Here is a 26,537-nt window from a genome sequence, read left to right as displayed (position 1 = left end):
GGGACTCTCTCTTAATCTCTTACTTAACCCCTCACTGTACTGGTGGAGAAACAGTTAAACACACTGAATCACACACACACAATACTAATTTTTCAAATAAACTTGCATGACAGTGGCCCATTTCTGCTTGAGTGCTGTTTATTTTTTATTTATTTTTTATTGTTGTTGGCAAATTTTGCAGGTTCTTTTTTGCAGGGGGTCTAGTTTTCATTATTCAAAAGTTTATTGCTCACTCTGTCACACATTGGTGATATAATATGATGTCACAACGAGCACCTCCCCCCTTTAAATGTTAATTAGACACAAGTTGTTTGTTCACTTTGAGAAAGTCTACCAATGTCAGTCTCCACTAATAAAATGAACTTATTTGTTCTATATAAGATCTGCGAGTGCAGGTTTTTGGCTTGTTGGATCTGTTACTATTACATTGGACTGCACTCAGGAATCCTCCTCTCCCATACACGTAAGTGGTGGCAAATTTTACTGTGGTATATATATATATATATATATATATATATATATATATATATATATATATATATATATATATATATATATATATATATATATACACACACAGTATAATACACAAGAGCCATGAATATCCTGTAAATTGTATCCTTAGAAACGGTGCTTAGTGATGTCATTGGTTATAATCGGACCTTAGTGATGTCATTTCTGTCACATGACTCACTGAAACTTGTGTATTATAATAAATAAAGTACTCCCTGTTGCAAAATATGAGGATATTAGAAGTCCCTTTGGAGTTCCATGACCTGCTTTTATATGATCATGGAACTCCTCAGTAACTTATAATATCCTTATATTTTACAAGAGGGGGTACTTTATTCAACATATCTCTGGAAATAGGACATTTAAAGGGTACTTACTGTAGGTTGTAAAGTGTTTGTCTTCAATCTTCTTTCTCTTTGACTCAATGTGCACTTCAGTATGAACTGAAACCAAGAAAGCTTTTATTAACTCTCTTTTATCTAACAATACACTTTTATTTATATTGTGCAAAACCTTTCAGTGCTAAAGCTACAGGGGTCATAACACTTGCTGGCTACATCAGAGTGGGAATTGCAGAGATATTGTTTTTCTGACAACCCTGCTGTCTCCCATAGGCATATACATGGTCAAAAGTATGTGGACACTTGCATCAACATCTCATTCACCGACACATTGCCGATTCACCATTCATCAACACCTATTCAACCCAAATCTCATTCCATATCCAAGGGTATTGATAGAAAGTTGTCCCTTTCTTTGCTGCTTAAACAGACGTTACCCTCTTCTCTTCTAGGAGGGCTTTACATTACATGCTGAAATATTGATGGTGGGATTTGTTTCAATTATTTGTAATTGGTTGGGCACTGATCCCCTATTTTAAAAAAACTAAACAAAAAATATATATACACATACCTTTGTTATGAAAAGAAACGCTGCAGTTGCCTTTTAAAGGGCTTTGTACATTTTCATTTTGACCTGCAAGGGATATAATATCATCATGTCATTGTCATGGTCACTGTGATTGACACACAAGCATTATTCTATCTAGTCCCAGAAGCACACAGTACCATTGTGCAAAATGTCATAGCTAATGTCTTACCAGCACTTGTTGCACTTCTTTCCTGACTTGTATCCTCTTCATAATCTTGAAACCCTGAAAACATATTATGCCACATATAAAGTTACTTAAAGGAGAAGGAAAGCTACTGAGGCATTTTATTGCGAATAGATTAGCTGCAATAGTGCAAGCTAGAATACTATATTTATTCTGTAGAATGTTTTACCATACCTGAGTAAAAAGCTCTAGTCTACAAACTCTCTGTTTGTTTAGGATAGGAGCTGCAGAATTGGTGTGACATCACTTCCTGCCTGAGTCTCTCCCTGCTCTGGGATCAGATTACAGTAGAGAATGGAGGGGTGGGGGGAGAGGAGCAAACTGAGCATGCTCTTGCCCAGGGCAATGAGGTTTAAGCTGAAGGCAGGAAGTCTGATACAGAAGCCCATGTGTACACAATAGAAGGAAAGAAATGCTGTGTTTCTTTTGACAGGGGACTCAGAGCAACATTACTTTGGGGGTTTACTGGTGTATTTATAGGGGGTTTACTGGTGTATTTATAGAGACCTTTCTGATAAGGCTTACTTAGTTTTAACCTTTCCTTCTCCTTTAAAGAAACCTGGTAAATAATTAAAAATAGTATAACATCAAGTGACTGTAAGGCACAGAAAAAATTACATCCTGTTTTTTACATGATATACTCAGGATCCTCTATGGGTCCCAGTAGAGCTACAGTTCCCCAGATCCCAATTCTAGGATTCCTTTCCAGGTTAAAGCACAGGGAGATGCTGGAAGATGAAGGTCCACAATTGGTGTCTAACTGTTGCCTTTCTACTCAAGAGATGGGATAACCATTATCTGAATCTCACATGAGCCTGCAGCTTTCTTTAGACAGAGGAGAATCTGCACACATACACCATGCCTCTCTTGCTTCAAGACACAACTTTATTAACACTTCTGCATTAGAAGACAAAGATCATGTTACATGGCACTATGTCAGTATCAGATTACTATGGGATCTATATGAGAGCACGCCCATTAATACATATCTTAACACTAACCCTGTCTAGGCTCTTTTTGTTTGCATTTCATATAAAATGAAGATTGTTCATACCTCTGTTACTAAAAGACAGGCTAATCTCCTTTCCCTTTGAAATAACGTGATTATGTTGCACAGACATCATGAAAAATACTGTAGCTGATAACTTACCACCTGCTGTATTTCTATTCTGATTAGTTTCCTCTTCAGAATATTGGAAGCCTGAAAATACATTATGTAATACACTGTTAATTAATCAAACTTCTTTTTAGGACCTTTGTAAATTACCCCTTATATTGCTTTCAGTTTCAAAGCACTGTGAAACCTTTTTTTTTAAGTAGCCTGATTTTAAGTTTTCTCACATTTTACATTTTTTATTTGTGGTTCCACCAATTTATAATGCATTTCAATGGGTGCATTTCCCTTATTTTAAGTAATGTTTTAACAGATTTTACATCAAAATTTTGTCCTGATGTTCCCAAAAACTGCTTTTTTTCCCTCTATGAATGTTATTGTTTGTGAAATAAAGAGGTTTAAAATACTAGCCAGATGTATATTTTTTTGCCGTGGTTCTGCCTGTAAATCGGGGATGCCCAAACTTTTTTTTGCTGAAGGTGTTAGCAATAGACACGTACTGGAACGTAGTGACGCCATATTTCTTTAGTTTACTGTACTGGCACATCAGTAAGTCTATTGACACCTTCAGCCCTAAAGAAATAATCGAAAACAGCACGTCTCTACTTTCCAGTACATGTCTATTGCTAACACCTTCAGCACACAGTATAGACCAAGTGGCAGATCATTTCACTAATGTGCCTTAATATTACTGCTATGAGATTCCTGATCGCACTGTGCTGGGGGGCCTCATTGTTATTAATTTCATGATGGAGGCTGAGGGCCGGTGTAAATTTAAAAAAGGGCCGCAATTGGCCCCCGGGCCGCACTTTGGACATGCCTGCTGTAAATAGTCAATTCTTATTAGTCTGCCCCTTATACAGTCCTGCATCCATCACTTATTGCTTTAGGTTTTGTATGTGACTGACAGAGAGCCCTCGCACATGCCCCCAATGGTGTAACATTAACACTGCAATGCTTAACCCTTGTTATTAACACAGTAAATATTGTATCTCAAAGTAAAACAGACTCCTGTGCTTATATCCTTTTAGTACTTGAAGAAAAAGTTACTTTAACACATTTCCCTGATTTTACATTTTCCCGGATTTTACATGATTTTTTTCCTGGTCCCCTGGAAAATGGGGGTTGTACTGTAATTGCAATTTAGTAGTTTGTTTTATTGCTTAAAATAAGATACACTCTTAGATTTACATTTTTGTTTTTTAGTGCAAAGTTTATATTTGGAGTTACAACCTCTTTAATGTTCATAGGCTGCAATAATTTCCTAACCCAGTTATGAATTTTTAAGGGGTTGTTCATCTTTAAATTAACTTTTAGTATGATGTAGAGAGTGATATTCTGAGACAATTTGCAATCGGTTTTCATTTTATATTATTTGTTTAGCTTTTTATTCAGCAGCAATCCAGTTAGCAATTTTAGCAATCTGGTTACTAGGGTCCAAATTACTCTAGCAACTAAGCACTGATTTGAATGAGACTGGAATATGAATAGAAGAGGGTCTGAATAGAGAGATGAGTAGTAAAAAGTAGCAATAACAATACATTTATTACCTTACAGATTATTTGTTTTTAGATGGGAGTTTGTGACCCCATTTGAAAGCTAGAAAGAGTCAGAAGAAGAATGCAAATAATTCAAAAACTATAAAAAAAAAAGAAGAAGAAATGAAGGCCAATTGAAAAGTTGCTTAGAAATAGCTATTCTATAAAATACTAAAATTGAATGGTGAACAACCCCTTTAAATAACTGTTTTATTCATACCTCTGTTCCAAAAAGATGCAATTTCATAAGTTGGTAGATTCTTCCCTTTCTCCTTATGCTCTGGATAAAACATAATGACTGACCATAATGATTGGTCCACCATACAGAATAACGATTGAGAGTACACTTACCAACAGTTGGTTCATTTCTTTCCTTATCACTTTTCTCTTCTTCATCTTTAAATCCACAATGTCCAAATACTGTTCAGGACAGAAAGGTAGCAAGAGCTCAATTAACCAGAGTTATGTTAGGTTATGTGTGTCATAAATAAAATTTGCAGTTGTACAAACTATTTTTTTGTAGACTGAAAAGAAAAAGAAAGAAAATGCAATTTTCTGTGGTTCCATGAAAATCCAGAAATTGTTTTTTTTTCCCCTTATCATTAAACATTAAAAGTTGTCTTTGGTTTCTTTCCCTTATCATTAAACATTAAAAGTTGTTTTATCTGCTTGCTTCAGGTGATTGTACTTTCCAGTGACATTAGGGTCATTTAAGACTAGGGATGGGCCAAATCCAGGATTCAGTTCGGGATTTGACCAGGATTCGGCCTTTTTCAGCAGGATTTGGGTTTGGCTAAATCAGGGGTGCCCAAAAGGTAGATCGGGATCTACCAGTAGACCTTCAGCTGTTGAAATCACTTGACTTTTCATCATAAAACAATGATGTAAATTTTTTAAATTTTTTCCTTTCATGCTCCTAATTTGCGTATGCAAATAAGAATTCTGATTTGGTTCAGGATTCAGTCGAATCCCAAATAGTGGATTCAATACATCCCTATTATAACCTAACTGCTTTCATCGGTGGGTCTGGGTGCTCATGATTCAGCAAAGGAGAGTAAATCACAGAAAATTTCAACTGTAGGCAGGCACCAATCCATAACACCAAAAAGTAGAATCCAGGAGCCCAAAGTTTAAATAGTACAAAAATGTATTTTACATTGTGCTTAAAAATAAAAGCCTTACACGTTTTGTGTCGCTGAGGGACATGTAATCATAGGAAACCCGTCCAAATAATGGGAAGGCCATCTGCCACAGAGTCAATTTAAAGCAAATTCTTCTATTTTTTAAAAATTATTTCCTTTTCTCTGTTATAATTAAGCAGTTCCTTGTAATTAATGATAACTAAGCTGCATAAATACATATTGGTGACAAAACAGTCCTATTGGTTTTGTTTAATGTTTACTGTATATTATTTTTTTCAGCAGACTTAAGGCATGGTGATCCAAATTATGTAAATATCCCTTATCTGGAAACCCAAAAGTCACAAGCATCTGAAAAACAAATCCTATACCTACAGTAAAAAATGCACCCCTATTATATAATAAAGGGTATTATACTGTAAATCAAAGAGGAGTTCATTGATCATATAAAGGCACAAGGATGAGAGCTACTGTAAGTGCTTATACAGGTCATGGAATGCCAAAGGTCTGATAACATAACACTATGGTTACACCACTAAACAGGGTAATGGGAATGGATGGAGGAAACAGGGCTTTGTAGAACATGCAGCTAAGGGAAGAATTCTCAGTAGTAGTATTATAGTAGTAGTAGTAGTTTTGTGTAATACATATACATTGAGCTATATATTATAATGAACACATACACACTACTAAAATGTTTAAAGATATTAGAAGTCATCTTGAAATCACATAAGTGTGCTGCCTATTTCCATGTTCTTTTATATGGGTATCCGGTATATGACAGAATATATCAAGAGAGGTTAGACAATCTCCTCCATTAATAACACAGGCTTCTAACACTGCACTCTTGTTAAAGTCTGTCAGAGCTGCTATTTGCATGGACAGGAGCCACTATCATTAATTTTCTTAAGCGCTTGTTGGGCTGATCTGAGAGTGTGTCCCCTATTAGCGCTTGTTATTGCTTCACTGTCAAATTGTGCACAGGGTGCCATTACACTTGAGGGAAGCTCTGTGTGCATTAATTTGGTATCAGAAAGTGTAACCATGTGAACACCACACAGTGCAGAGGAATAATAACACACAGAGTGACAAAACTGGCAGTGTTGCATATAATATATATGTCCACCAGGTGGAAGCATTCTCTTACTCATCTCTCATCTTCTTGCTTTACAACAAAAAGCTCTGGCAAGTTATACAAGATATTATGAAAACATATTTAGGTGACAACGTATTAGGTGCCCATTTATATTTTAGATAAACAGTTATTCAGTTTAACCAATACTGTGTGTGTTATTACTGTATTCCTAGTGGGACCACCCGTAGGTGCATTCCCGGATCCCACTAGGTGGCAGCACTGCTCTAGTAAGTACCAGGTACCTAGCCTCTCCTAATACAACTGCGGAGTGGCTCAGGTTTGTGCCGTGCCATCAGGTAAGTGCCACACGTAGAGTGTAACACCGACAAAGGGTTGTCGAAAGGGTTACACAAACATCATGCAACTCTAGTTACAGTTACAGTTACACAGACAATTTCATGCTAGCTTAGTGGGGGGGGGGGTTTTATAAGCAGAATAAGATGAATAGTTGGTAGTGTTTTATTGCATGAAAATGAAATAGTTGCTCACAGATGCCATAAGCACAGTGATTCCAATAAACAATAAGTGATTTATGGCAGAAAAGGGATAAAAAGGTGGTGCCCCATATGATTTCCCAATCTCTGAATGTCCATGTTGTGTTCGTGAATGCAGCACTGCCTGCGTTTGGGTGCGCAGGGCGAGGCACATAAACATTTCTTCAGCATAGGACAACCCTGTGACCCCCACCAATCCCTGGTATAGGACAGCACTCTAATTGACCTTATTGGGCATCACTTTGTTTAAAAGAACCACCAGCATAAAATTTCACTGTAAACCAGTAAAGGGCACTACTGTGACCCACATCAACTATTGTCAGACAGCAATTTGACCACCAGAAACAACACCACTTTGACTTCTAACAAACCCCCAGTAAATGGCAGCATTGTGATCCCCAGTATATTACAGCATAGAAAAGTACTGTAACTACCATCATACCCCATGTTAAAAATTCCAACATATTATTTGATAAAATGGCACTTGGACCCTTAGCAACCCCCAGGAAAGAAAAGTACAGGGCCCCTAGCATAACAAAGCACTATCATCCAGCACCCCACACTGATGCAGTTTCACTTTGACACCCAGAAATTCTTGGCACAAAACAATGTTACTTCCAGCAGAAGCCAGCCCTGTTATCCCCAGCAACCTCTAGTATAAAATGGCAATGTGAGCCCTTGAGACCTGCAGCATACGACACAGCTATAGCCCCCAGCATAGCACAGTATAGTGGCCTCTAACAACCACCAACACAGGAAAGCACTGTGACCCATAGCAACCCATTGCATAGAACAACTTTGTAACTCCTAGCAACCCACCACCACACAAAACAATGACCCCCCCAGCACAGAACAGCTCTGTGACTCCAAGCTAAGAACTGTGACTCCCCCCCCCTCCCAGCAACTCAAGACAAAACACTACTGTGCATAAAATTACACACACAAAAAGGAATTGGGGCTCCTGACAACAATGTTACCCCAAAGACCCCCAGCACTATGATTCCCAGCATAAAATGGCACTGTCCTCCAGCACATAAACCCACTACCACCCAGCCTAGGACAGAGAGATGACCAAAAGCCTCAAACATGTAACCCAGCATTCCCTAGCACAGGCTAGCACTATATTCCTCGTGAGGCAACTTTGGGTGACTTCAGAAAACAAAACGCTCTAGTACAATCCCTCCGGGGATCTACATTTTAGCTGACAAGAAGGCAGGGGAGGCAGTTTGAGGAGATTTAGTCGCCCCGAAGAAGAGGAGATTTGTCACTGGGCAACTAATCTCTCCGACTCTACCTGTGTGTCCTGACCCTAAGGCAGACGTGGCTATTGGGGGAGATTAGTCGCCCAGCGACAAAATGCCTCTTCTTCGGGCGACTAATCTCCCCTTAATGCCATCCCATCGACTAGAATGTAAATTGTTGGGGGGACGTCGCTCGGATCACTTCGGCTCTCTGGACCCCCGAAGTTTCCTCGTGAGACAACTGAAAAGTTGCTTAGAATTAGGCATTCCTTAACAGACTGACACTTTAAGGAAACAAGCTTCTGTGTTGCCTAAAAATAAAAGCATTTTAAAGTAATTAACATATAATGTGCTGTTGCCCTGTGTTGGTTAAAGTTACATGTTTGCTTTCGAAAAACAACTTTAGTTTATTTAGATAGCTATGGGGGCAACCATTCAAGCTGAAAAAAGGAGAAAATGCACAGGTTACTTAGCAGATAACAGAGAAGCTCTGAAATAGCATACAATGGGATCCTGCAGAGTGCATCTGTTTTCTGCAATGTAAACTACACAGCTTGTTTATATAGTATATATATATAGTAGTAGTGATGGGCGAATTTATTCGCCAGGTGCGAATTTGCGGTTCGCAGCCGGTGAATAAATTCACAAAACGAGCGCGAAAATTCACTGGCGAAAATTCGCCGCACAAAAAAAAATTGTCGCCGGCGTCCAAAAGAACAGACGCCAGCGCCGTTTCGCAAATTTTCCGTCATTTCACAGGAAATTACCTAATTTTCCCGCAAATCGAAACGGCGCAAATTCGCCCATCACTATATAGTAGTGTTTCTGGAGCAAACACACCATTTCTACCAGTGCAGGAGAAAAGCACATTATTATTTAAATTACTTTAATACATTTTTTTTGGCTTTGCTAACTCAAAGGCAAAACCCCTTTAATTAAAATGGAGTCAATTTGAGGGATGGCCTTCCGGTAATTTGGAGCTTTCTGGATAACAGGTTTCCAGTTAATGGATCCTATACCTGTACAAAACCTTTTAGGAATGATCTTGACACATCATGGAACTTTACGTTTAGAGCAAAGTCTAAAAGAATAAAATGTAAGGAGGTGAATGTTGTAGGTTTGGTGCTTTTTAGTGTTTTTTTATCTGTGTGGCCACACAGGACTATCATTAGGAAAGGGAGCACCAGACACTTGAAATAATTATTACAGGTATGGGATCCATTATCTGGAAACCTATTATCCAGAATTCCGAATCACGGGAATTTCCATCTGCCATGGACTCCATTTTAATCAAATAACTCAGATTTTTTAAAAATATTTCCTTTTTTACTGTAATTTCAAAACAGTATCTAGTACTTAATCTTTACTAAGATATAAGTAATCCTAACTGGAGTCAAAACAGTCCTATTGGGTTTAATTAATCTTTATATGATATTTTAGTTGACAAAGTAAGGAGATCTAAATTGAAGAAAGATTAGTTATCTGGAAACACCAGGTCCCATGCATTCTGGACAACAGATCCTATACTTGAACTTCTACATATAAGGTTACAATTTCGTACCAACCCTAGAGCTCAGTTGGGTTACACATGACAATACATGGCATCAATATGGCACATGAGAGAAGGAATTGGTACTCACACAGACAGTACACACACACGTAGGTGGGAAGCAGCGGGAAACAGAATATTCCGAGCAGTATCTTCTGCCACAGACTGAGCCGGTGGTGCAGGGCCATTATTTGCTCCAGGTAAAATGAAAGTAAGGTCTCCTATTTCTTGGTTTCTTATACTGAGCCACAAGAAGGAAGCAGCTAAACTATTTGTTTATGGATACAATTCATTTCTGATGTGAATGTTCTGTTAACTAAGGAAACAGAAATTGTTGAGTATGACTCTGACCTTCGATTGGACTGTGTGTAAGTTCCAAGCCTTTATATCCTGGTAGAAGTATGTTATATCCATTATGTTAGTTTCTAATTTCTAATGGCATTGCTCTAGAACCTATTGAACTGGAATGATATTTTATGACACCAGACAGCTTATTTATCCAAGTGATTTCCCTGCCCCATAGTGTCAGATACCCCCATATGTAATAAAAGGCACTAAGTAGCAGTTACCCATAGCAACCAATTAGATATTTGCTTTTAAACAGGAGACCAGTAAATGTGACCTGCTGTTTGTTTGCTATTGGTTAATGGGCAAACTAAGTGCCTTTTATTATGTAACCTGCTTTGTACTGTATAGAAATGAGGAAATATTATACAACATATATGAATTAGGTGCATGGAAACTGAATGGGCAGTCAACTGATGTGAACTGGGTGAATGGAGAAATGGAAATGGAGATACACAGGGCAATAAACATTGGTAATGAGTAAGCAAAGTACAAGCAGTGAATTCATTATAGAGGACATGATTATTGCATGTTTAACAACTTTGCAAATGTGTTATGTTTGCTACATGGCTAGTCAACTATAGCAATTAATTAGCAGGTAGCAATTACTGATCCCCTGCTTCAAAGCAAACAACAAATTGGTTGCAATTGGAAGCTTTGTACTGAGAGGTCCACAGGGGACCCCCACACACTCCTCAAACCCCTGCCCCAGCCAGAACCCCCCTGCAGCACCCCTGCACCCCCCATGCATTACATACTTTCTCTCCTTGTCTCACTCAGGGTCGGGGGTGGTCAGCAGGCAGGCAGGTTTCAGTCAGGTGCAGGCCTAGGTCATTTGGGCCAACAGGGTTTTCTCCCAGTGTCCTGCCAGCCCAGTCTGACCCTGGCTATTGGTTATTGCACTTGGGCAGACTTTGAAGCTTTTATTCCACATGTCGAATTGTAAGAATCAAAGCAGTGGGTATATTATCCCTTTCATCTCTATTATTCCCTCCCCAGCACTCTTTACTCCTCTGTAATCACCCTTGTCCCTGCCTACATTGCCATTTCAAAAGACATGTTGGTGGCTGGGATATTGGGAAAAAAAGCCCAATTTATAAATACATTCAAGACACAAAGACCTTGGCCCATTCTCCACATCTCAATGTGACCTGCCAAATCTTGTACATGATATATAGAATAACAGTCCAGAAAGACCGCTTCTCTCTCCCCACCATTCTAGAACAAAGTTTAATGTATCAGGGTGCACATTTGGCCCCCACAGTCGTGCCTGAAACTTGCCAGTTTCATTTATTAACAAATAGGAAATAGTTATAATCTAATTTGAATGAATTTTAAGAGAAGGAAGGTATATTGTTTCTCAACTTTCTAAAATAAAAATATTTAGTTGCTCCAACTTCAATTTCCTGTGTATGTGATATATGTACAACGTAAATAAGACAAAGACTCCACATGAGTTTGTAACCATGTAAATAATCTAGTGTAATGTGATGGATTTTATTTAACAAATCATGTTTGGACTCACTGACTTCATATTAGCAATGGGGTGTAAACAGACAGTTATACAGTATATTTTGGGCAAAAGATGAAATGAAGAATGAATAGGAGCAGTTACTGTTAGAGACTGACCTGATATTAATCAGTTTAATTATTCTCCATTTCCATTTGCACCCGCTCATCAGTTAAATGTAATGTATGCTGAAAAGTCATTATTGGGTCAGAAACATACTATTAGACATTATTTACTACTGCCCATATTATATTGTACTGGCTGCTGATATGCATGCTCTATAGACCCAACATTATTAATATCTTATATAAGATCTTTTGAAGTGTGCCCTAGGAATGTTCTTAGTATCGCCCAATTAATCTTTCAATATGTAGAATGTATTGGCCCACAGAAGACTCCTATCAGCAAATGGTGAATTAGATACCATTGTTTACTATGTCATGACAGAGGAAAAGACCTGTATTGAAAATATTCAGTATAAACCTCTGCTGGCGAATTATATACTGATATCTCAATATACCTGCTATCCAACAGCGACAATTTCTTCCCAGAGACTATTCTCCTACTGCTACTATAGACACCATGTCTCCCTACTATACCTGCTATCCCACAGTCACAGTCCCTTCCCAGAGACTATTATCCCACTGTTACTATAGACACCATGTCTCCCTACTATACCTGCTATCCCACAGCCACAGTCCCTTCCCAGAGACTATTATCCCACTGCTACTATAGGCACCATCTCTCCCTACTATACCTGCTATCCCACAGTCACTCTCCCTTCCCAGAGACTATTATCCCACTGTTACTATAGGCACCATCTCTCCCTACTATACCTGCTATCCCACAGTCACTCTCCCTTCCCAGAGACTATTATCCCACTGTTACTATAGGCACCATCTCTCCCTACTATACCTGCTATCCAACAGTCACACTCCCTTCCCAGAGACTATTATCCCACTGTTACTATAGGCACCATCTCTCCCTACTATACCTGCTATCCTACAGATACAGTCCCTTCCCGGAGACAAAGTCTGCATGGACCTATTCTGAGATTTATTAATCAATTATGTTGTAACAAAATTGACATGCATGCAGACACTGAATTTTGCAATGAAAACAGTTTTCTTTGTATTACCCAGGCAATATGCAAGAGGTACATAGGAATCTTGTAAGTGAAACTGAAAGTTCTTATGTCCCACATGACAGAATTGTTAGGGGTTCGAGCAGGTGTGAATGTCTACTGGCCGTTGGGTTGTGCAGGATAGAAGATGAAAGCTGAAAAAAGTTTAATTTATATTGGAAAGTTGCTTTTCTTTAGTTATGTAACATTTTGGCTGGAGTATGAAAGTTGCAACAAGAGATACCAGAATTGCCCATATGTAGTTATACATAGCAACTGATTAAATGTTTGCTTTCAAACAGGTGACCAGTACATCCTACTTGCTGATTGGTTGCTTTGGTTACTAGACTTGACGCAAGCTGGCTATTGTTATTTCATTAAGCAGCCATCGAGCATTACATTCCAAACAAATATATAAAGGTAAGCAGGAATGTACTGAAAGAAAATGTCATTCTAATTCACTGGGAAACTATAATGAATGTACAGTACTTGATAAGTTATTTATTTATAATTTCTTTCATTAGGTAAAATTTTATTTTTGGTTCTTCATCCTCATTAAGCGATACATTAGTCATAGGGAAGTGAATTAAAGAGTTGTTGCTAAAGGAAGCTATTCCTAGTGGGGTTATAAGTGGAAGGAGCCAGTGTTCAGTTCTAGGACCAGCTATTTTTAATATGTTTATGAATAATGTTAATGTTGCCATTGAAATTGATACTTCATTTCTATATTTGTAAATGAAGCTAAAATCAGCAGAACGAAACTCTATTTGGGGTGTAGTTAAAAAAGGGGTAGTTAAAAAAGGGGACTAGCCAAGCTATAATTCATGAAGTCACCAAGGAGCTTCGTGACCATATAAAGACCACAAGTTAAAGGAACGGTAACACCAAAAATGAAAGTATAAGTAATAAAAATATAAGGTACTGTTGCTGTGCACTGTTAAAACTGGTGTGTTTGTTTCAAAAGGAACCCCCCTATAAGTTGTATTGGAACTAACTATTAATGAATATTTGACACCTAACTGCTGCATGAAGACAGAATGAAGAGAAACAGATGCTGAGAAAGGGATAGTGAAGATGAACTGGATTATTTCAGAAACAGTACAGAATATTTGATTGATTATATTTGGAAAAGGTCTTATATTAGTATGCTTGTTAGGAACTCACTCCAGTAAAGCAGGAGTTTAAGGAGAGGTTGCAACTGGCCAATCAGCGGCTGTGGAAGGTTACTTAGAGCCCATGCGCATGAGGGCCAGTTGCCAGTACAAGTGCTAATTCAGCAAACAAGGTTGCTGCTCACGAGTCTGTTACCTGAATTTCCTATTCGCTCATAGCGGTAGTCATAGTCAGTCCCTGACTCACTTCCTGCTACCCGTGCCGGTATTGTGCACAGTAAGGTTAGACCTCAGCCATTCCGGACTCTCCCTCCTGTGTTCAGCTTACCTGCCGGCATCCAGCTCCTGCTGCCGCGCTAGTTCCCAGTGTGGTTCCTGTAGCGGATCTTCTGTTAGACGCACCCAGCATCACTGCTTATGTTTTCCCCGCTCACCGCATTATCTTCATTTTTATATAACTGTGAGCTCTTGGGTTGCACCTGTATGGCAGATCCCCTCCCAGTATCCCTGGTCAGTGAGAGACAATGGGAAGGATTTTTTCTCGTCCCTTACAGATACTTCAGTCACATCAGGAACCCTGAGATTAAATGAAATGTCCTATTGTCAGGAAGAATTCCATCTAGGGGCTCCAACAGTTCATAATTTTTAGCCCAGTTTCCATACGTCAAAGGGAACTTGGGCCAATGTACCATTTCTTTGTTACATATAATGACATTTTAACATTGAGATGTGTATGTGTCGACATTTGGATCCTTTACATTAATGCAAAGAACATAAATGCTAGATGTTGGCAGATGGACCTTAAATTCCATATTATTCTTTCTTTGTGTTTGGAAGATGTGTCTGTGCTTCATATCTGACGTCATTTTGATTTCATCACATTCCAAGGTAGCGAAATGCTCAGTTCTCCTTTCAGGGCAAAGCTGACAGTACAGCAGCCATCTTCAGTGTAAATGACTGGGTCCTGGTGTGAGGGCTGAAAGAACCCGGCCTTTTCTGACTGCCAGCTGGGACCGACGGGGTCGTGGAGGCACTTTGGAACTTTCATATTTGTGTCCACAGATTTGCAAATAATTTTATAATCAAGAATCCAGTCATATGATCCTTCTGAGTCTTCTCTCTTGGCTAATATCTGTGAGATCTATTTTCCCATCTTTTGGGGGTAAACATCAAGTTTCATTCCATGCTCGGTCAGCTGCATCAAACCTGGAGTCTCCTTCTCATTCAGGTAAAATAAAAAAAGTAAACGGTGATGTCCCTTTAGGGTGAAAGTAGCTTTTCCCTTCACTAGGCAGCAAAGGACACATAGAAATCAAAGTGAATTAGTAAAATGGCACTTACAAACATGCAGTCACATCTCAAGAATATATATGTTTTAAAAGTAAAATGCTGTATGGTAGTTCGAAACAATGGAAATCAAATATAAACAAATGCAGACTAAACCTGTATAAGATCCAGGGATAAAAATAGAACTAATGGGTGTGTTTTTTAAACTTATTTTTGTAGCTCGGCTACTGGGCGCTACCATAAACAGAAATTTTATCAGGAGCTAATTTATCATGTAATTCATGATATTTTAAACAGACATTCAATAAAATAGCATACTATATCAATTGTCCTACTATAGGGGATAAGTTACCCTCAACCATATAAATCCATACAAGTTTGTCTGTACAAATTAAAGTTTCATGTGTTTCCACAATCACTAAAGTGCCAGAATTTTGCCTTTTGAAAAAGCCACTTGCGCGTTAGGGCTTCCTGAGAGCTAATTTTTTGCTTTTAAATAATTGTGTTAGTGTCAGGGGGCCTAATGGCTCCCAGCGGGAGAAGTCCAGACCAAGGAGGAAGCTTTGGATAAAAGTCTAAGTTCAGCGGTATCCAAAAGGGGTCAGATGAACACATAGTCAATTCAGGCAAAGGTTCAAAAGGCAGGCAGCAAGAATCAGAGTCAAAAGCAGAAGTCAGGAATCCAGGAAACAGCAATATAGGAATTTAGGGAACCCAGGTCACGAATTCTTATAATCGGGCATCGAACCTGTGACCTAGAAGTCTAAAATCTTCTCTACCTCCTATTCTTGTGGGCCATCCATGGAGAAAGAAGCAGGAGGTAGAGTCCTGGGAGGGTCCATTTTTTGGGACCCGTAAAGACCCGTACCTGCAACCTTCAATCCGAAACCCGGACCCGCAACCCGCATTATTACCCGCTTGGAACCGCTACCCAACCCTACCCGAAAGTACCTTATCCGCAACCCGAACCCATGACCCGGTGACCATCAAGAATCAGGAAGTGACATAATCGGAAGTAGACTTGATCAGAAAAAAAGGAGTAAAACAGGAAGTGCTGTCATTGTAAACCGGAAGTGACGTCATCGAAAGTAGCTGTGACCAGAAAAAAGAAGTAAATATCGCTACTGAGAAGACCCGTTGCCCGACCCACAAATCTGCAGAACCGCTGACCCGAGTCTTTACCCGCACAAACTGGGAACCTCTGTCTCACAATCTCAGCTGGAAAGCCATGAAGTCTGAAGATATATTGAATAAACAACTGAGAGAGTTCATGGCAGAGGGGAGTTTACGAAGAGAAATAAAGTGTACCATCTTACTGAAGCAGTCAATAACTACCCATATTACAGTGTTCCCCTTGGGAAGTGGCAATTCAACAACAAAGTCCATTGCTAAATGAGTCCAAGGACGGGAAAGAATGGGTAGAGGTTGCAATAGGCCGCAAGGGCGAGAATTACTAGACTTGGAAGAGGCACAAGTGGCACAGGATGCCACAAAGTCTTTCACATCCTTCCAAAGAGTTGGCCACCAAAGGAGTCGACTGACAAGCTCAAATGTCTTTTGGTTACCTGGATGTGCAGCTTGCTTGGAACAATGGCTTTGTTGACGGATGGGAATGTGGAACTTGGGTGGAACGTATACCATACCTATGGGTGTATCAGCAGGAGTGGAGGACTGGACAGATAGGATCTGACTGGTCAGTTGAGGAATTAAGGAAGCAATGATTTTCGCAGGAACAGTTGGTTCTTGATCATCACTGATGCGCCCCTAAGGAACAATGCTTCTGTCTAGGGCATCTGCCTTCCAATTTCTGGAACCAGGGCGATATGTAAGGACAAAATTGAATCATGTGAAGAAGAGTGCCCATCGAGCCTGACGGGGATTCAGTCTCTTGAGAGTCTGGATGAATTCCACGTTTTTGTGATCTGTATAAATGGGGACGGGGAAAGGTGCTCCTTCCAGGAAGTGTTGACACTCCTCGAGTGCAAGTTTAACTGCCAGAAGTTTATGATTCCCGACTTCATAATTTTGCTCAGCAGGAGAGAATTTCTTTGAGAAATAAGCACAAGGGTGTCATTTCCCATCTGCAACTTGTCTACTTCAATGAAGAAGGGTTACAGAAGGTCAGGGTGTCAGATGACAGGAGCAGAAGAAAATGAATCTTTCAGGGACTGAAAGGCCTCCAGAGCTTGAGGGGGCCAGGCTTTAGGTTTTCCTCCCTTTCAGATGACAGGAGCGATACGAGAGGAGAACCTCTTGATGAATTGTAGGTAGTAGTTAGAGAAATCAACAAATCTTTGTATGGCCTTAGTGCTCGTGGGGAGAGGCTAGTCTTGGATTGCTGTGACTTTAGAAGGATCCATCTCAAATCCCTCACGAGAGATAATGTACCCCAGGAAGGGAATCTTAGGTACCTGGAAGACACACTTCTCCAACTTGGCAAAAAGGGACTTTTCTCACAGACAGGAAAGAACTTCTTTCACCCAAATCTTTGGAGAAGATTAAAATGTCGTCCAAGTACACGACTAGGGATTGTCCCAGACAATCTCTGAAGATGTAAATTACAAATTCTTGGAAGACGGCAGGGGTGTTGCAAAGGCCGAAGCGCATTACCAGGTATTCATAATGCCCATCTCTTGTGTTGAATGCCATCTTCGATTCAGGAGCATTGAGGAAGGAAAATCTCTGCGGACTTCTTGCAGAAGACATCTGAAATGTCCTTGTACACTGTGGGCAAAGACTGAAGATTCGCTGCAGCGAGGGACACCCGATGAACGGACTTAGCAGGCAGACAGTTCTTCTGACAAAAAGGTCTCCAATGAGATATTTGGTTGGTTGACCAGTCAATGGAAGGGTTATGCAGATGGCGCCAGGGTAGACCCAGCACTACAGGAGTTGATGGACAGTCTATTAAAAGAAAAGATAATTTCTCTTGATGTAGGGATCTGACCGTCAGTGGGAGTTCTCCAGTAGACTCCAAGATTATCTCAGAAGTTATCAGTCGTCGATCAATCACCAAACAAGGGATTAGATAGAGGGAATAGGGGAACTCTCAGGAATTTGGCAAAAGCGGCATACATGAAATTTCCTGCAGCCCCGGAATCAAGAAAAGCAGAAACATCAACTTATCGGGTAACCAAATCTGTAAAGGCACAAGGAATCCATGAGAGTTCTGTTGGGGCACAGGTTTGATGCCACCCAGGTAACATTTGCCAGTTATACCTGAGCGTGGAGATCTTCCCAGCTTCGCAGGACAGTCATTGGCAAAATGGGTTTTACCACCACAATATAGGCAGCGATCACCTGAGTTTCTCGTGTTTGGAAAGGTGCATCCGACCAATCTACATAGGTTCCTCCAACAGAGTGACAGAAGGAGAAGAAACAGGCGCAGTAAGGAGCGGCCTCTGGAAGCATGGTGGCAGGACAGGCAGGAATCTTCTCTTACACGTCTTCCAATTGTTCAGGAAGATCTCTGGAGATATGGTCATCTTTAAGTCTGCTTGATAAGCCTTAATAGAAAATGGCTCCATAAGCCTTGTTGCTCCAGCAGTTTTCAGCCATCAAAGTTCTAAAGTCAATATCGTACTCACTGGCACTGTGATTTCCCTGCCGGATCTAAAGGAGACGAGAAGAAGCATTAGTCACTCGACCCGGGGCAGGTTTGGAAGGCCTGGAGAAAAGCCTTGGGCTCGGAATTCAGAGGAGAATTCTTCTCCCAGAGTGGTGTTGCCCACTCTAGCGGTTTACCCTCCAATCTGGACATCACATACCCAACCTCGGCTCGTTCGCTGGAGTACTGCAAGGTTTGAAACTTGAACTGGATCAGGCATTGCATCACGCAACCTCTGCAGGCTTGAGGATCCCCATTACAGCTAGGCGGTTGAGGAATGCGGGGCTCACCAGCCGATGAGGCCGCTGAAGGAGAAGTAACAGCCGCGGGAGGATTACTGGAGACAAAGAAGGCATAGGGAGGAGGAGAGTATCAAGTACTTGCCCAATGCGGGTTTGCTGAGCTTCATAATCTTCCATGCAGGACACCAATCCCCGGAGAGCTCATCCCACATCAGGCAGAGCTTCCTGAGTGGGGTCCATGGCCTATCGGCTTGCAGCAGGAGAAGTCTGGACCAAGGAGGAAGCTTTGGGTAAAAGTCCAAGTTCAGCGGTATCCCAAAAGGGTCTGGCGAAATCGTAGTCAATTCAGGCAAAGGTTCAATAGGCAGGAATCAGAATCAGAAGTCAGGAATCCAGGAATCCAGGAAACCGCAATATAGGAATTTAGGGAACCCAGGAACACAAGTCAGGAATTCCTATAACTGGACATCAAACCCATGACCTGGAAGTTCTTTTATTTCCAGATTTCGCGCCGGGTACGTGACGTCATCACGCCGGCATCAAGACGCCAGTGTCGACCCATGTGGGTCATGGGCGCCGCCATCTTGTATGCGGCGGTGCCGGAGACGGGAGCGTCATCGGACGCTCCTGACAGGTAGTCAGTCATGATCAATCTACTGGTCTACTACTCCAAACTTCTATGTGATCCCTAAAATCCATAAAAATCTTGAAAATCCCCCTGGACGACCAATTGTCTCAGGCATAGGGAGCATAACAGAACCTTTAAGTAAATTTGTTGATGAAAGTCTTCGGATCTTTCTCCCTACTTTATCTTCTTACGTTATGGATACAACAGATGTAGTTAAAAAAATTGATCAATTACCGATTTCTTCACACACACTGTTAGTCACGTTGGATGTTGAGAGTCTTTACTCTTCAATTCCCCACAATATTGGACTAAAAGCATGCGAAGACTATCTTAATAGTAGGGGAACAAAATATCAACAACACACAAATTTTGTTTTACAAAGTCTAGATTTCATTCTTAATAATAATATCTTTGTCTTTAATAACAGGTTCTATAGGCAAATTCGAGGGACCGCGATGGGAGCAACGTGCGCCCCGACCTACGCATGTCTACACTTGGGACGCTGGGAGGATACAGACGTCCAGATGGTGATGGAAAAGTGGGCCGGGACGCACGTGCTCCTATGGATAAGGTATGTGGACGACATCCTGTTATTGTGGGATGGTGAAGCATCCCTGCTATCTAACTTTGTGGAGGAGTTAAATACTAACAATAAGAACATTAAATTAACCTTAACCTATCATAATCAGGTAATATCTTTCTTAGACCTTTTAATCTTTAAAAGAGAAGGCCTTCTCTGTACAAGGACATACCGAAAATCTACGGCCACAAATACACTATTACGTGCTGAAAGCCACCATCCTGAGTCTTTGATAAGAGGTATTCCAATTGGACAGATTCTTCGTATACGAAGAAACTGCACATATGATGATGATTTTGAAAATCAAGCGAAGGACCTAGCCCAAAGACTTAAGAATCGAGGCTATGACAGTAACTCCATTAATAAAGGCTATAAAGGAGCTAAAGAAAAATCTCGCTCAGATTTAATATATAAACCTAAGAGAAATGAGGGAAAACAGGTGATAAGGTTCATCACAGAATTTAATAACCAATGGAAAGATATCCAAAAAATACTCAAAAACAACTGGGATCTACTTACAGTAGATCCAGACATTCAAGATGTAGTAGGCCCCTTCCCAAGAATGACAGCAAGGAGAGCTCCCTCACTTAGGGATCAGCTAACCAACAGTCACTTTGTAAACCCTACCCCAGACAGTGTAGGTACTTGGTTACCGAGACGGGAAAAAGGGATGTATCGATGTGGGCATTGTAAATGCTGCAAATCTATACATCAATGTTCAAGATTCACACATTTACAACAAAATAAAAATTATACAATTTTTAGTTTTATAAACTGTCAAACAATTGCAGTTATTTACGTTATAGAATGTGACTGCCCATTAAGATATGTAGGCAAAACTAAAAGGTCGTTAGGAACAAGACTGCTTGAACACTTGGGAGATATTAGACGTAATTCACATAAAAGTGCAGTCGCCAAGCACATTAATACATTTCACAATGGAGATACGAAAAATCTAAAAATGTTCGGAATAGAATATGTGACACTGGGTATTAGAGGTGGTGACATCGATAAAGTCCTATTAAGAAAAGAGCTCAGATGGATTTATGAGCTTGGCACGAAGTGGCCTCACGGCTTAAATGAAGATATAAAATTTTGAGTATTTCTGTAGATACTGTAAACCATAAGTGAACCTTTCATATTGAGAAATCTAACTAGACGCACGATCCAAGAATATTTCTATATAAAATAAATTACTAAATGTTTTGTGACATGTTTGTATTTGATGTAATCAACCGCATACAGGGGTCATTGACCAGGATAACTTGCAATGTAAATTATAGAGTTCACTGATGAGCACAAAAAGAACCCACAAAAAATATGTAAATCAGTTGTCATGACAGCATGACGTATTTCGCCATACAGGGCTTTAAGAGGCTCTATCATGCTGACATCATCACGCCCTGACGAAGCCTGAGACGGTGAAACGCGCGTTGGCGTGTAGCTTTTCAAGGAGAAGGTCAATCCTCCCCTGCTAATGGTTCCCATAATCAGCGCCTTTAAAGTACTCACAGATGACTCCAATCGGCAATTGAGGAGAGACTGCTTGGAGCGACCGCGAACCCTAGCGATTGTAGCTTGGAGGAGCTCTGTCGGTGGGCATGCGGACGCCCTGCGGGATGGATTGGAAGTGAGATGCGGCGCGTGTTGCTTTTGTCCTGAGGTGGCCTATAGCAGCATTTAAACGGCGCGGCTGGTGGTGCCATTCACCGAGTGATCTTCACTGCAATAAAACGCGGTAACGTATACCCGCAATAGCATTTGTGTCTGGTTACCCGAAAGGGTTACAGGCATTGCACCTTTCGTTTCATTGGGAACTTTAAAGAAATAATATCGGACACTGTTTCAACAAACAGCAGTTACTGCTACACTCTGTTGCAAGTCGCTATACTTTGTTGCAAGTGGACTTGGTTTCAAAAAAAAAAAAAAAATCTTTTGCAGTCAGGGGAGGTACCTGACACTTTGTAGCCACATACTGGAAAAGTTATGATACTAATAACTTAACATTCTCCTTGAAAATTCTTTTAACAGGATATTTGAACTCTTTGCTGGACTTTTTTTCGTTTTTTTTGTTTTTTTTGGGATACTCATTAATTATCTCAATCAAGTCAATAACATGCTTATACTACTGATTTACTATCCATGAATTCTAATTGATGATATTTGATTAATACTTTGTTATTACTGATCAAATTTTAAATTTTACTGCCAAAGGTGTTTTTTGTATGTGTGAATTAAAGATTATCAATTTGTAAATCTATATGAGGTTTGAATTCTGAAGCAGGAGCCTTGAGAACAAATGAATTAATTAATAACTTATTATAGACTAAATACCGAGTGCAAATTTGGAGATACTTTTTTTGATAACCTACTGGTCTTGTGACCTATTTTTAACAGAATTATCTCCTGATTCTTTTTCTTCAAGCTGTTTTCCCTCCAAGAACCATGGGGGTTACAGTTTTGTAGGTCAAATAGCCTCTCTTCCGCAGTTTAGGGAAGGTGATAATCAAGACTGCAGCCCCGTGGCTTCTGCCTTCTCCATCTTTGTGGTGTTTCTTATCCCTTTTTTTTAAGGTGATTCCAATTAACTGTATGGCGTAATCCAATATGGCGTAATCCAATATAATTAATTTTCATATTTAATTATCAGTTTATTTATTGCAACGGTACTTTAGTCATTGTGGAAACACATGGCACTTTAATTTGCACGGATATACTTTTAATTGATTAATTTTGGGTAGCAATTAATTGGTGTTCATAAATTGAGTTCATGAAATATTTTAATTTTTTTTCTTTTACATTTAATGAATTAGTTAAGTTATTACACGTGTGAGATAAATTGTTTATATGGTTGAGGGTTACTTTTTGTACAATTTATCCAAACTGTGGTATACCCTATAGTAGAATAATTGATTTAGTATGCTATTTTATTGAGTGTCTGGTTAAAATAACCACAAAGTAAAGGGTTACTTTCCTTTGATTTATATAGAATCATTTTTAACCTTATTATAGGGTAATAGAGTTATAGGGGTAAATTTATCAAAGAGTGAAGTTCCGCCACTAGAGTGAACTTCCGCAGCTCTAAATTCATTTCTATGGGATTTTGAAAGGCGTATTTATAAATGGGTGAAGTGAAAGTTCACCCTTTGATAAATACGCCTATAAAAAGCCCATAGAAATGAATGGAGAGTGGCGGAATTTCACTCTAGTGGCGGAACTTCACTATTAACTTCACTCTTTGATAAATATACCCCATAGAGTCAGGAGGAGTATAATAATTAGGTGAGTAATTGTCCAATTGCCTTTCCCCTCAATTGAGCTAATTTATCATGTAGCATTATAGATCAGTAAGAGCTACACTGATTTGTTCTTTTACTACTGTATTTAATCTGAATTGTTAGTTGCAGGTTGGAAGATTGTGCCATATGATATGAAACTAGAATATGCACGTCTATGGCCAGCTTTAAAGGGCATGTAAAGCCAACAAAATAAAATCCCATTTTTACTTTCTTTAATGAAAAAGAAACCTATCTCCAATATACTTTAATTAAAAAATGTGTACCATTTTTATAAGAAACCTGACTGTATGAAGTGAAATTCTCCCTTCATTTACTGCTGTGGATAGGAATTGTCAGACGGTCCTTTAATGTTGGGCAGGGAAACAATCATACTTATGATAGCAGTCTTGATGTGTGCTCTGCGCTAAGGTCCTTCAGGATTGAATAATCAGCAGCACCTGGTTGTTGTGGATCCACTCGTCCACCAGGTAGGTACAAATATTTAATAGGATCGGTGCGCTAGTAATTTTTTATGTAAATCCCCAGATACCTAGATGTCAAAGATATTGTATAGTGAAGTACGTTCCCTTCAGGAATAGATACAAAATTACCGGATCTACTCACACAGGGTCTCTTGGCTAATCGCTTATCATAGGCTTGACGCCGCACAGTAGGAGAAACCGAGCCGGTATTGGTACTCCTGAAAAAGGGATCCGTAATAGTGCAATACAATATGAGCTCGATAATGCTTATGCGGGTAATAGCAACTTACCGAGTCGCATATATAGGGAAAGCCGTGTTAATCATCTGTGCGCTTCGTGTCAGTGTCTCTGCCCAGGGAAGGATTTTGTACAGCCGCAGGGGATCAGGAGATATCACAGGCACGTCTCCTGTGTTGTCGTGGTTTGGCAGCCTTCGTCTTGGATTGCACTGTGATCATGAACTGGGGGTCACGTAGTTAAAAAACTACAAACTTAGTGTAATTGACTACGTGACAAATATGAGATATTTTTAATCATACTTATGAACAGCAGGGGGAGCCCCGCCTTACTTCCCAGTCATGCAGAACTCAAGCAGCTTTGTTTATGACGATCCCTAAGCAGCTCAGACCACACTGAGCATGTGCACAGTCTTAGTCTTGCAAAGATGTTTAACAAAGTTACAAAATGGTGACCCCCTGTAGCCAACTTTAAAAGCATAAATCATTTGTTTGATTAGGCTTGTGGTGCAGTAAGTTCAGTAAACTGTGCAGCATCTACAATGTCCACGTTGGGATTAAATTCCCCATGTGAGTAAATTATGGGAAAAAGTTTGGAGTTGTCCTTACGGTCTTAGGTGCTAGGATCAGACCATCATCAATGCTGTAGTTACAGTTCTTTCCCCCAACATTGGTTAAAATACACACTATACCACAAAAAAATCTTTTTCACACAGTTGCTGCTACTTCATAGAAAATGTAATAATTTGTAAGCAATGATTTTTTTTACTACAGGGCTGCACTAAGAGAAGGGTCCATGCACTCCACTAGAGACACCCCTAATATAGCTATAAAATAGTACAGAGAGTATATAGAACTAGAATACATACTATATATACTAGAATACTGTTTGCAGAAGGGTACTTACTGAAAAGTAAAGTGTTTATTGTGAGAAACAAAACCAGCTCCCCAAGTGCTATCCAGCAAGTGCCAGCTTTTTTCTAGATACACCATGTTCCAGGCATGGGTAGAGTCTGAACATAAAGTTCGCACTCTCTTATTTCCATCACCTTTAGCATCAGGGCCATGCCAAGGTATTTTGGCACCTTAGGCAAGAGCTTCAATTAGCAACCCCCCCCCCTCGATTGAGCATTACCATTTCCCACCTTATCATGACAATATTTAAATAAAGAAAGCAAGTAAGTGTACAACACATTAATGAAACTTTTTATTTATATAAATATGTAATGTTAACAAAAATAAAGTAAACAAAACAGTAGGATAATTTGATCCTGTTAAACAAAATGCAAATGAAGGGTTCACTTAACACCAATACTGGAATGGCCACAGCATTTTACTTTTAACACAACTCCTATGAGAATAGTGCAGTCAGCTAAAACCTCATCAGTGATGATGTAGCCCTTCCATTGCCAGCCCTCCCATTTTTGAGCTAGCTCTATATGTAGCTGCAGATTTTTCAGCCAATCTTTCTGCCACATCCATCATACTCCCCCCCCTGTACCTGTGCCAGTAGCCAACCATCATACTGTCCCCCTGTACCAGCAGCCATCCATCATACCCCCCCCTGTACCTGTACCAGCAGCCATCCATCATATTGCCCCCTTGTACCAGCAGCCATGCATCATACTGCCCCCTGTACCAGCAACCAACCATCATACTGCCCCCCCTGTACCTGTGCCAGCAGCCATCAATGTCCCCAAGGCCCCAAGCCCCCCCCATCTGAACCTGTGCCAGCAGCCCAGCAAGCGACTTCAAAGTAAAGATTAGGAAATTACTAGTAGTAGGCAACTGCCCAAAGCGCCCAGGGGCCTCAGCCAGCAGGACAGACAGCAGGTCTCTTCAGCTCCGAGTTACACACACAACTGCAGGTCCTCTCTCTGCCGGGCTCAAAAATGGAAGGCACTAAATCACGCTCCCAGGGTGGGGGAGCACTTTCAAAATTGTACCAGGATTAAACAAACCCCAGAGGGTTTTTTTTTTTTAAATTATAATGCTTTTACTAAAGGCCATGGGAACTGAATTGTAAAAATGAAAAAAAAAAAATGTTCTCCCCCTGAAAAGTGCACCCCCCAGTGATTGTGCCCTAGGCGGTTGTCTACCCTGCCTACCCCTTGTTCCAGCCCTGTCTAGCGGGAATAACATTCTACAAACCACTGGCTAGTAATTGTGCTAAGAAAGTAGAAAATACCAAGTGCTGTCCTGGCAAACAAGGAGTTTGTGTCACTAATAGAATGGCAATGCTATACATGTGCAACACTTACTACTTTATA

At 40.1% G+C, this 26,537-nt stretch overlaps 1 protein-coding gene across 1 annotated transcript in view; it reads right to left on the bottom strand.

Annotated features, from left to right (window-relative positions):
* LOC108716237 (kyphoscoliosis peptidase) overlaps positions 1–16,855 on the bottom strand; it is a 45,175-nt gene extending 28,320 nt beyond the window's left edge. The window contains exons 1-6 of the mRNA XM_041563798.1: positions 16,531–16,855; positions 4,631–4,699; positions 2,778–2,828; positions 1,613–1,666; positions 1,426–1,488; positions 891–956 (exon numbers count right to left, since the gene is read on the bottom strand). Of these exons, the coding sequence (XP_041419732.1) occupies positions 891–956; positions 1,426–1,488; positions 1,613–1,666; positions 2,778–2,828; positions 4,631–4,699; positions 16,531–16,855 (628 nt within the window). The remainder of the gene's footprint in view (positions 1–890; positions 957–1,425; positions 1,489–1,612; positions 1,667–2,777; positions 2,829–4,630; positions 4,700–16,530) is intronic.
* Positions 16,856–26,537: the final 9,682 nt, after the last annotated feature.

The sequence above is a fragment of the Xenopus laevis genome, chromosome 5L, assembly GCF_017654675.1.
Source record: "Xenopus laevis strain J_2021 chromosome 5L, Xenopus_laevis_v10.1, whole genome shotgun sequence".
Lineage (NCBI taxonomy): Eukaryota > Metazoa > Chordata > Amphibia > Anura > Pipidae > Xenopus > Xenopus laevis.
Note: the sequence above shows the minus strand (reverse complement) of the source record. Positions and strands in the feature narration are given on the sequence as shown.